This window comes from Saccostrea echinata, unplaced genomic scaffold (genome assembly GCF_033153115.1).
Source record: "Saccostrea echinata isolate AGI-Se365-2 ecotype Australia unplaced genomic scaffold, CSIRO_AGI_Sech_v1 ptg000025l, whole genome shotgun sequence".
Classification (NCBI taxonomy): domain Eukaryota; kingdom Metazoa; phylum Mollusca; class Bivalvia; order Ostreida; family Ostreidae; genus Saccostrea; species Saccostrea echinata.
Genome location: NW_026889774.1, coordinates 4,495,369 through 4,507,500, shown reverse-complemented (window position 1 = coordinate 4,507,500; position 12,132 = coordinate 4,495,369). Strand labels below are relative to the sequence as shown.

At 32.5% G+C, this 12,132-nt stretch overlaps 1 protein-coding gene across 2 annotated transcripts in view; it reads left to right on the top strand.

Moving 5' to 3' along the window:
* Window positions 1–7,167, top strand: part of LOC133191893 (protein zer-1 homolog) — a 20,836-nt gene extending 13,669 nt beyond the window's left edge. The window contains exons 14-17 of one of the 2 annotated variants that reach the window (XM_061327639.1): window positions 2,014–2,081; window positions 2,257–2,445; window positions 2,825–2,919; window positions 4,772–7,167. In XM_061327639.1, coding sequence (XP_061183623.1) covers window positions 2,014–2,081; window positions 2,257–2,445; window positions 2,825–2,919; window positions 4,772–4,962 — 543 coding nt within the window. In that variant the 3' untranslated portion in view covers window positions 4,963–7,167. Of the gene's footprint in view, window positions 1–2,013; window positions 2,086–2,256; window positions 2,446–2,824; window positions 2,920–4,771 lie in introns of both variants that reach the window. The other variant, XM_061327640.1, reaches the window with a different exon arrangement.
* Window positions 7,168–12,132: the final 4,965 nt, after the last annotated feature.

Genomic DNA, 12,132 nt, shown 5'->3' with positions numbered 1-12,132 from the left:
CCCCATACCCATAGGGCCTAAGCAGGGGATTAAAATCATCAAAATTATTGCAAGCTTTAAAAATCTTCATTTTTTATCCTGGATATCAATCAATTGTAATAAGCATTGGGCCCTCTACCAAAATTGTTAATTTCATGACCACAGGGTCAGGTGTTCTGGAGTAAGGGGGAGGGGGGGGGGGGGGGGGGCTCTGATGATCATACGGTGAAAATGCATAATTTTTTTAAAAAGCTTTTTCTCTCTCCCTTTATATTTAGCAGACAAACTAAGTACATGGTTGTACTAAGAAAGGTTGCCTCTTCCAAAATTGTGAAATTTATAGCCCCTAGGTCAGGGTTTTGGTGCTAGGACTGGGTTCTATTGATTTATAGTGAAAGTACATAATTTCCTTGAAAATCTTCTTCTCAACTCCAGGGTATTAGTCAAACAAACTAAGTGCATGGTTATGAAGAGCAAAGATGCCTCTTCCGAAGCTGTTAGTATCATGGTCCTGAGGTCAGGGGTTCTGGTGTGAATGTTGGGCTCTATTGATCATATACAATGTAGTTAAAATGCATATATTTTTTTAAAAATATATATATTTCTCTCTCCCTTTATACTAAGTGTATGGTTATGACAAGCTAGGGTGCCTTTTCCAAGATTGTGAAATTTGTGACCCCAGGGTCAGGGGTTCTTGTGTAAGGGTGGTGATCTATTGATTACATAGTGAAAAATGCATTATTCGAAAATCTTCTCTGCTCCTGGGTATGAAGCAGATAAACTAAGTGCATGTTTATGATTAGCAAGGTGCCTCTTCGAAAATTGTGAATTTGATGGCCCCTGGTTCAGGGGTTCTGGTATTATGGTGGGGCTCTATTGATTGTTTAGTAAAATCACATTAATTCATTGAAATTCTACTCTCTTTTCTCTGCTTTTGGGTTATTAGGAGAGAAAGATAAATTAAGTGAGGAAAGCTGCCTAATCCAGAATTGTGAAATTCCCAGCCCCTGGTCAGGGTTCTGGTATTAAGACAGGACTCTTATACAGTTGAACTTCGGTATCTTGAACACGGAAATCTCGAATACCACTGATATGTCAAAGTGATTGGGAAATCCTAACCACATATTTCTTAAATATTTTACCCTTGATATCTCGAACCCTGGGATATCTCGAAGTTTTTCTTGGTCCCATAGAGTTCGAGATAACAAGGTTTGACTGTATAGTGAAAATGCATTAATTCTTTGAAAATCTTCTCTGCTCTTGGACATCTAGGAGGCAAACAGAATACAAAGTTGTAATGAGAAAGGACCTTTTTACCAGATTTGTAAATTTTTCCATCACTGGGTTTAGTGTTCTGGTGCTTGGCTGGGCTGTATTGATCTTGTAGGGGAAATTGTACTCCACTGAAACAAGATATTCCCCTTTGTTATTCACCTATGATAAATAATCACTATAAATAATGTAATTGATAGGTCATTTGAATGAAAGAATTATTCTAATTCAAGATTAAATTTTAATTTATAATACGAAAATTAAATTTATAGTTTTTAATGCTCAGGTAGACAAAAACGAGACAAAAATATACTTATACATGAAATATTCTTCAAAAAAATATTAGAGGTCAATGTTAGAGAATGTATTGGGTTTACAACATGTACTCAAGCATCATTGTAATGTTTAGTTTGCATGGTGTAAGTGGGTAATTGGATTTTTTAGCACTGGCAAATGCATTCAAGTAACTTGACATAAATGATTTGTTATACTGAGTACTGGACAATATTTTGTTTATCCTGATCATCCTATTTCTCTTGGTTTTGGGCAACATATCTTCATCTTTAACTTTATTTTTGTTTTATATTACTCTTTCTGACAGTGTTGTATTCTACTCAGGTGACCATTAAGGCCCTTGGGCCTCTTTTGACACTGTTCAGTTCTAAAAATTAGAAATATATTTATACTTGTATAGAGATATGGGATACATGTACATAATTATGCAAGAGTTGACTGAAGAATTTTATGATTTGATCTTTTCAGGGAAATATAGCTGAAGTTAAGGAACTTAGAAAGCAACTTATGAGGGGAGATTTCTTGATCATGTTCTGGCAAGTCTATTTAAATTGGATCAGTTTTTCAGATCAGCATATAATACTTTTAAAAAGACATATGTTGACTATTCAAAAATAGAAAATAGAAAAAAAAGGACGATATATTAAAGATAGACATTAATTATATACATGTACTGGCAAGTGGAAAACCTCATCACACTTTTATTTCTAGTGAGTTAATGGAGTCAGAAAAAGATGGGATAGAAGTAAGCTACAATGCTGTAGGAATATTTTCCCACATCACAGCAGATGGGAATGAAGCGTGGACAGTCATACTTCCGACCAGGGCTCAAGTAATGATGAGGATGATCAAAGCCATAGAGAGGTGGCCGCTAGACAGCAAGAGGAATATAAACTACAGGTAACATCTCCCAAGTCGTGGTGGATACCATCAACTTGGCTTCTGTCTGTCTGAAAAAATATTAAAGACACATGATTATAGAGCCTTTGTAAAAATTTTGTGTGGTTTAGAAATTGTTCAATATCTTTTTTTCTTGACTGGAAACTTTTGTTGATGATTTATGCAGTAAATATATAATATTTTCCTTAAAGATAGAAAATTAAAGAAGAAATCAAGACCTGTCATCCAAAAGTTTTAAAATCCAAAATACATTGAGTTCAGATATTAAATGATTAAAATTTATAGTTTTGCTTTGACTTTTTAAAATTGATTTTTACCAACTTTAATTTCCATTTGTCACTCCACAGTGTAGAGTTTCCATTATAATTTTTTCTTACAGGTCATTTGGGCCAATATTAAATCTTCTGAAGACTTCTACCCCAGCTGCACAGTACTGGGCAGTATGGGCCCTGTGCAACCTAACCAGGGTTTATCGTGAGTATACTTTGAAGCCTAAAGTTAGGAAGCTTCCACGCAAGTTTCCTATTTTCTGGATTTTTGGTTCTTTTTAAATAACTCATCATTTTTTAAAAATTTTTTGCCTCTTCTTGAAAGGGGGCGTGGCCCTTCATTTGGACAAATTAAAACCCTAGGCGTTAACCAAGAGATATCCTGTGCCAAGTTTGGTTGAAATCAGCTCAGTGTTCTGAAGAAAAAGTAAAAAACATTTTTAAAAAAACATAACTGACAGACGGATTGACATGCAATGATCAGAAAAGCTCTCATGAGCCTTTGGCTTAGGTGAACTAATAGGAGAGGATGATACATGTAATTCTACCATTGCTTGTAAATTTTATATTGCCTGCTCTAGCTCTAGGGCCAAGTCCTGAACATCTCGAAATGAATAAAGCAATTTCTGTTTTTATGTCAAGACCATACAAGTACTTGGGTGACATTTAAGTGTCTGAATGTTTTTTTTTTTTTTTTAAAATAAACAAGCATGTTCCATTTTGGCTGAAATACACAATTACCTGAAGTGTTAGTTATTCTATAAATGTCATTAAAGATACATATATAAAGATTTTATAATTAGCATGTATTATACAGTAAATGAATGCCAGTGCAATGATAAAAGCAACAGTTAATGTCTTATTTAGAAAATATTTAGTTTTTGTGACAATTACCTTTAGAAAGAGTTATTTTAACGTTAGTTTTTTAAGGTATGTCACTCGTGAAATTAGTTATATCAAGGATTTTTTGAGAAGTATATTTTAGATAAGTACTCATATAACATGATTCAAAATCGCAAAGAAAATGGGGGGTCAGTGTGCATCTTATTGAGCTACGGTACAATTAAGTTGACCTTTTTGCACTTAAATTATAACTCTTTGGTTAATCACTTTAATCTTTTTCATATTTTATCAAATGTAATTATGGCAATGAATATAACCTTATTTTACATAAAATAGTTTCAATAATATTTATCATTGAACAAATCAGGCAAATTAATGTGCATAAATTATTGTGTGACCTTTTTGCACTAAACAAAGTATCATATCTGGGTATGAAATATCTGAATAGGCAACAAAACATTTTCTTGTATCAAACTTTTTGTGACTTAAGTGCTGATCGGTTGAAAGTATCGTGCTGTTTAAAATAATGAATGAAAAAGTTGGGGTCAGTGATGTAAATTTTGAGATATTGGTCAAAATGTTCGATTTTCAGGCAAAAAACTGTGTAAATTTTATCTTGACTTCTTTAATATATCTTCATTTCTTGGCAAGTTCTGTTGAGTGAATGTGTAAAATTTGTTCTAAAAATATAAAGTGAGACCTATATTTAATATTCCTAGTATATCATAACGGAAAATATTCTCCGAGTAAAAATATGTGGGACTAAAGTTCCAAGACATTAAATTTAACACGTGTAGATTTGAAGAATCTTATTCTAATTATCCTTCCACCACAAGAAATAGTCCCTTATAAATCTTGCTTCTTTATGAATTTGTGAGCAGTTTTTTAATTGAATGTTGAATAATTTGGATTGTTTAATTTAAATATGTTACAAAAATTGAATTGTAATAAATAGTTTTGAAGTTAAAGGTTCTGACTGAACTTTTCTAAAAAGCTGACGAGTGACATACCTTAAAAAATATCTTAAGCTATAAAATTTTTGCTTCATCTTTTATACCACAATTACATTCCCAAAACACAGGCTTAAAAATAATTCAGTAGGGCCCTTGCTTATTGGTCAGTTTTCTACTTCAGTTAGATTTTAGAATAACTTCAACATGCATATTTCAGTCTGTATATTGTGGACTAACTGTATATATTTCTCTTTATGACAGCGGAGAGATACTGTCGATTGCTGAAAAGTGAAGGAGGCTTGGAACTGTTAGAGACTCTTGAAGCGAATCCAAGGGTATTGTTGGAAGTGCAGAAGTTAGCGAGGACTGTGATAGAACAAGTCTTGGCAGGTCTGCAGAAAAAGAATTCTCCTCAAGAACAACATCAAATAGATGAAAGTTCTGATGACTAAAAATGCATATTCTTATTTCCTTATTAAAATTTTTATTTGTTTGACTTTTAACTTTTGCATTTCTTCGAGCATGTGAAAAATGGCTTTCTTAAATGTCTTTCATGAAAATTTTGTACAATGTATTGTTTGCGTATTTATTGAAGTGTATTAAAAACTTAAAAGAAAACAGAAAAATGAAATTATTTAATGTTTCTTGAATAAGCACAACAGAGACTGTGCCAAAACCTACATGTTAATATCCTTTGTTATTTACCTATAAAATAATTATACATACAGTATAAGTAAGTAATTTTGGTCAGGTCCTTTTGTGCTTTGTTATATATAGCTATTATTTAACTTAAACAGTGTGCAAGAAATGCATATCACTTTATTAATCTTACACAACATTTGCTATTTCTATTTATAAAGTTTTAGAAATATAATTTTTGTGATTGAATTCCAAGGAGATTTACACATGTATATATGTAGATGGTTTTTTTCCCCCCTTTTTTAATGCCTACCCAAATCAGGAATGTTGGTGGTACCTGAGTGTATTATAACTATGAGAGATGGAGAATTAATATTGATAAAAATGATTGTTGTTGAAATGTCAAGAATTCTGCTTTATCAAGAAAATGTTTACATGAGATTTTTTTTGAAAGGGAGTTGGGAATTTCATCATGCCTGTATTCATATGACAATAAAATTTATTTCTTTCAAAGTTTTTTTTTAGGAATTCATGTAAAGTTCTCATATGTGTATGGGTTCAAAGAAGAAAAAAAAACTTCTTATTACATTTCGATTATTTTTTAATATGTAAAAAAAAACAACAAAAAACATACCATTTAACTCATTGAAATTCAAATGTACCATCATCCTGCTTTTTTCAAAGCTCCCCCCCCCCCAAAAAAAAAAACAACAAACAAACAAAAAACAAAAACAAAACAAAAACAAACAAATAAAACAAAAACAAAATTGCCATTTTTACCAAATATTTTGTTCTCCAAGTTAAAGCAAATGTACTATGGATACCAGACCAAATGTTTACAAGTTATGATGAGAAATACACACACATTCTTCACCCCCTCTTGGTCAGAATACGACACAAAAAATAAATCCAATTTAAACCACCAGTATGCCTAATTAAAAGGTATACATATTGTACAATTAACTGATACTCAGAAACTTGTATTTACATTTTAGGTAAGTACTTACCTTGGAGATGGTGGTGTTTAGTAGTCTTTTAGAACCAAATGAACTTTTGTGATATTTTTTTGTTTTTTGGCAATAGTATGTACTTATCGCATTGTTTTTCCTCTAAAGAACCATGCACTGAGCCCCTATAAACCAAATATCTCTAGATAAAAGATATACATTTTTTTTCTTAGTAATCATATCCATAGCCATGCCATGAATAACATTTATAAATATTACAGGTACAATTTAATACAAATGTGTAACTTTGTCCATTTATGTGGTGATCAGTTACCTGCATTAATTTCCAAAGTATTTATAACTTCCATTTAAGATTAAAATCCTCATGCTTTTATTACCTTTTCTTAATTTGTTTACTTTCTTTGCTAATTAAACAATATATAATTGATTGGATGTGAATGACTTGTGCATTTTAATTCTTGTACAAGGACCTGTAGGCATTTACTTATACATACAGTGATTTGTAAATGGTGAAATGTAATCTCTTGATTTTTAAAATATTATTGACAAGATGTCAATATACAAGTAAATGTAGTTTGAAATATGCATCTAATTTATACAATTTGATGTGTACTATGTATATCTTGTTAAACATTTACGGTAAAAATCTCAGAGACACTTTGTACATTGACAATATTTGTCTCAAGGACTGAGTGCTGATACTATAGTAACGTGTCATAATTATATGTAGTATGTTTCTTAATTGATAGTTTACTCTTTACTGTATGTATATTTTTGAGACCATTCTGTTTTTTTCTTTTTTTCTTTTTTTTTTGGCAAAATTTACCACTTTTTCTTGTATTTACATGTGTATTGTTTTCTGAAATTTCCTTCAGTATTACTGTGCATTACCATTTTCAAAGAATCTACAGAATATGTTTTTACTGTTCAGCTTTTTTGGATGGTTTTTGATTTAAAAACATGATGTTGATCGTGAGCATGTATGCAGCCTGAATGAAAATTGACACTGTTATTCTGAGATTAATACAAATAATAGTTGCATATGACATATTATTTGCATTTTGATATGCAAGGATTCACAATTGTTTAAAAATCTATTCAGTGAATTCTTTTAAAAGTAGTACACCAAAATGAAGAGCTGCAAGACAAAACTTTCTTCACTCTCTTTACATAATAAGCTTTGTCAAGCAGTTTATAGACATAAGCAAGATGTGTTTGTGAAACACAGATGCCCCCACATAGAGCTCATGGCGAAAGTTCAAGTTTTTTAAATGCAAGTCAAACTCCAAAGTCAAGAGATCAAAAATGGTTGTATCCAAAGAAAGGTCTTGTCACAAGGAATACACCTGCGAAATATGAAAGCTCTTGAAGCAACTATTCAAAAATTATAGTCAAGGTTTTTTTTTTTTTTCAAAAGTAGGAGAAATTCCAACCTCAAGGTCATGAGGTCAGAAATATTGGTACTAAAGAAAAGGTATTGTCGCAAGGAATACATCTGTGAAATGTAAAAGCCCTAGCATCAATCATTCAAAAGGTATGGCCAAGTTTAAGGTTTTTTTAAAAAGTAGGTCAACCTCCAAGGTCAAAATTGTTAGTACCTAAGGGAAGGGACCTTGTCACAAGGAATACACATTTGAAATATGAAAGCCCTGGCATCAACTGTTCAAAAGTTGTGGCTAAGAATGAAGTTTGGAAAAAATTTGCCAAGTGGGTCAAACTCCAAGGTCAAGAGGTCAAATCTGTTCACACCCAAAGAAAGGTTTTATCACAACGAATACACATGTGAAATAAGAAAGCTAGCTCCAACTGATCAAAGGTTATGGGCAAGGTTAAAGTTTTTGCTGACAGACAGAGCAAAAACTATATATCAATATGGGGGCATAAAAATATGAACATGATTTTTAGCTCTTCTGAGCCAAAGGCTCAAAGAGCTATGGCCATTTGTGCGGTGTGCGTAAACTTTTTAGAATATGGGCCATAACTTTATACTAAAACTAGGGTTGTGACGGTTAAACAAGGGGAGATAATTAGGTAAATAAAACCAAAAGTACTGGTTGCCAAAAAATCTTCTCAAGAACCACTGGGCAGATTATCACCAAACTTACACAAAAGGATGAGGATATGTTGTAGATTAAAATTTGCACGGAGAATTGCCCTGGGGCAAAGGGCTTGGTCTCAAGGTCACTTCAAAGTTGACCAAAAAGTAGATATTATTAAAATGTTGATATTTAGCTTACTGTAAGGACTAGGATCATCAAATCTTGTCAGTTGATGCATCTAAGGACCTCATATCATGTTGACTAAAAAGTAGGTCACGATGACCTACATTTTAAATTTTGAAGCCATTCTTTTTCAAAATGATTTAGAGGCATATTTTGAACAATTTAAGGCCTATGATCATTAAACTTTGTCAGTTGATGTATCTTGGGTCCTTGGAGTATGTCAACTAAAAAGTAGGTCACCTTGACCTACTTTTTGAATTTTGTGGCTAATCTTTTCCAAAACATTTTAAGATCATTAATTTGAATACTGAGAGGTTTAGAATCATTAAATCTTGTAAGATGATGCATCTTGGGGCCATAAAATTTTTTTTTATTAAAAAGTAGGTCACAGTGACCTCCTTTTTGAACTTTGCAGGCATTTGATTTCAAAGCATTTTAGAAGCATAATTTTGGACATTTTAAGGACTATGATCATAAAACTTTTTAAGTTGGTGCATCTTGGGTCCTCAAAAAATGTCAACTGAAAAGTAGGTCACCATGACCTTTTGAAATTTTATGGCTATATTTAATATTTTCGGGTGCTATTTGGCTAAGAATCATCAAAATTTGTCAGTTGATGTATCTTAGGTCCTCGGAGTAGGTAACTGAAAAGTAGGTCGCCGTGACCTACTTTTCAATTTATATGGCTATAATTAAATATTTCGGGTACTAATTGGCTTAGAATCATCAAACTTTGTCAGTTGATGCATCTTGGGTCTTCGGAGTAAGTCAACTGAAAAGTAGGTCACTGTGTCCCACTTTTGAAAATTTATGGCTTTAATTAAATATTTCAGGTACTAATCAGCTTAGAATCATCAAACTTTGTCAGTTAATGCATCTTGGATCCTCGGGAGTTATTCAACTGAAAAGGAGGTCACTGTGGCCTATTTTTGAAATTTTATGGCTATATTTAAATATATCAGGTACTAATTGGCTTAGAATCATCAAACTTTGTCGGTTGCATGATGCATCTTGGGTCCTCAAAGTATGTCATCTGAAAAGTAGGTCACCATGACCTACTTTTGAAATTTTATGGTAATGATTAAATATTTTAGGTATTAATTGGCTTAGAATCATCAAACTTAGTTAGTTGAAGCATCTTGGGTCCTCAGAGAATGACAAGTGATAAGTAGGTCACCATGACCTACTCTCAGGTACTAATTGGCTTAGAATCATCTTGGGTTTTCAGAGTGTTTCATCTAAAATGTAGGTCATGATGACCATTTGGAATTTCAAGGCTTTATCTAAATATACAGGATACTTAGAGGCTTCAAATAGAAGTGATAGGTTGCACAGTTTATCAGAAGAGCGATTCAAGGCCCTTGGGCCTCTTGTTTCCAAACTTGTAGCTTCACAGTATATCCTCTATAACATCATCAATGGTTCAACGAAATTGACTATAGACAAAATGTGTGCCTTGGGGCAAGGAAGAATGGGTTATACACATACAGTCAAACCTTGTTAAACTCAATGGAACAAAGAAAAAACTTTAAGATATGGAGATTGAAATAGATAAAGAAAAGGTGGTTGAGACTTTCACCTTACTTCAACATATCCATAGTATTCAAGATAATGACGTTTGGTATTAGTTCTGAACTGTACTTTATATTGAAGTGCTTTGGAAAGCATTGGTCTCTCTGTACATGTATATACTTGGATGCATGTACATGTACTTTAGTTTTGTTAAACAAATTACTTAACTTTTCAAAAATAAAAAGAAAAGAAAAGATGCATGTATTTCTATAATGAAATATAAAGTTAATTATATTTCATCTTGGCAATGTATAAGGATTTTAAAATCAGTGTGATGAAGTAATTAATGTTCAAATACATGAGTACACGGATTTGTTCAGTCTCAATATTGAGTAACATCTTTACTTGGGAATGGACCTATTCTAAAACTTTTAATATGTTCAATCACCCAGAACATGTTGGTCAAACCCATCAAGCAAGTCTGGTTGTGTGCATCCTAGATACATGCAAGTTAAGTCACTTTTACTTGGGAATAAGAAATGCTTTTAAAACCGTAACCTGCTCTAAAAACATTATACTGGTCATTCACTCATTCTTCTGGAACATATTGGCTGAGAAACATCATCTGAAACCTGTCTTGTACACTGAAACATACTACTAGATGCAACACTGATCAATATAGGGCATATAGTTATTACCTGTATGAAATGTTCCACCTGGAAAACAGGCGAAATCAAGACTGGAATTCTCAGTCAAATTCCAGGCATAAAACCTACTATAACTATTCAGGCAATATAAGCAAAAACCAGAGGTTGGCTGGAATTTTTCGGCAAAAAATGAAAATTAGTTTTGCCTGGAAATTGAAATTCCACCTGGAAACAGGATTCCGCCTGAATATAGATTCCATCTCAACTGTCCAAAGTATTGCACAATTTCTCCTTGACCCACAAACCCATTTCAACCAAAATGATGTTTCCCTCTGTTTATAATTAAAATAATCCTCTCAGATTAGTTGCTTGGACATGTAGAATGCTTAAAAATATATTGTCACCAAAAAAAATTTGCTTTCATGCACTCAAAAACTAGATGCACAACTAACTTTAGTACAATAACTGTATAATAAACGTTATATTTTCTGAATAATGAATATTTTTATTTTTATTTAATAAGGATATGTTCTAAGTTAAGCTTTTCAGATTATAATCAGATATGTACATTTATTAACTTATTCATGATTACAATGAAGTCAAAGTTATTAGTACATGTACTGCATGACCTAAAGGTTACATCAGAATTTAGGTGTCCTTATTATTTTCATTTACATCACAGTAAGCGTCAAGAAAACAAAATTTTCAAACTATTATGCTGTCCAAATGTAGAACTTCATCATTACTTTATGCCGTTTCCTCCAATAACTAACCAATTTCAAACTGATAACCTCTACACAGAAAGTCCGACCAGCACCTATTTACTTTAAATTTGTATTAAACCAATCAAAAGCTTTTACTGCTGTTCCTTGAAGAAAAGTAATTCCAAGCAGAATTTCTACTTATAATTTCCAGCTATTTTTTCCCTAAAATTAATTCAGCTTAGAATTTGAGGACTGGAATCTGTTAAATTCAGGAGGAATCTCGAAGACGGAATTTCAAAAGTTCCATCTCCTCCTGTATTATACCTGGAATTCATGGATTCCAAGCAGAATACGGTTGGTGTCCAGCCAAATTTTGGGCAGAATCAGCCTCAATTGTTTGCACAGGTAGGAAATAAATCTGCTCTGAAAACTTTGACATGGGACACTGACACTGAGAGTAGTACACCATATAAGCTCCCCCCGACTTTGTTGTGATCAAGCCAAAGACATGTTTGAGAAACGCTATAATTATACCTGTAGTCATATGAAAGGAAATCTTACCTCTGATGTGCTGAAAACATACTTATATATTTTAGCAGTGATCATATTTAAGCACACATTTCCTGCTGCTTCATGTTTGCTAATTTATGAGATGCTAATAGATGATTTTAAAGAATACTTTTCTTTTTCAAGATGCAACTGACAAGTGCATTAATTTAAGATTGTGCTAATCAGCTGAAGATGAAGATTGCATTGTATTACACACTAATTTACGTACATTAACAGTATACTGTGACCTGACTCTTTACTAACAATGATTCGTTTCCTTGACTGTTCACTAGACAAAATAAAGGTGATCAAAGATTACATAGCTCGACAAACATTATCATCCATAAGGCAAAATCTCATTCCAAACAAATGTTCTGGTAG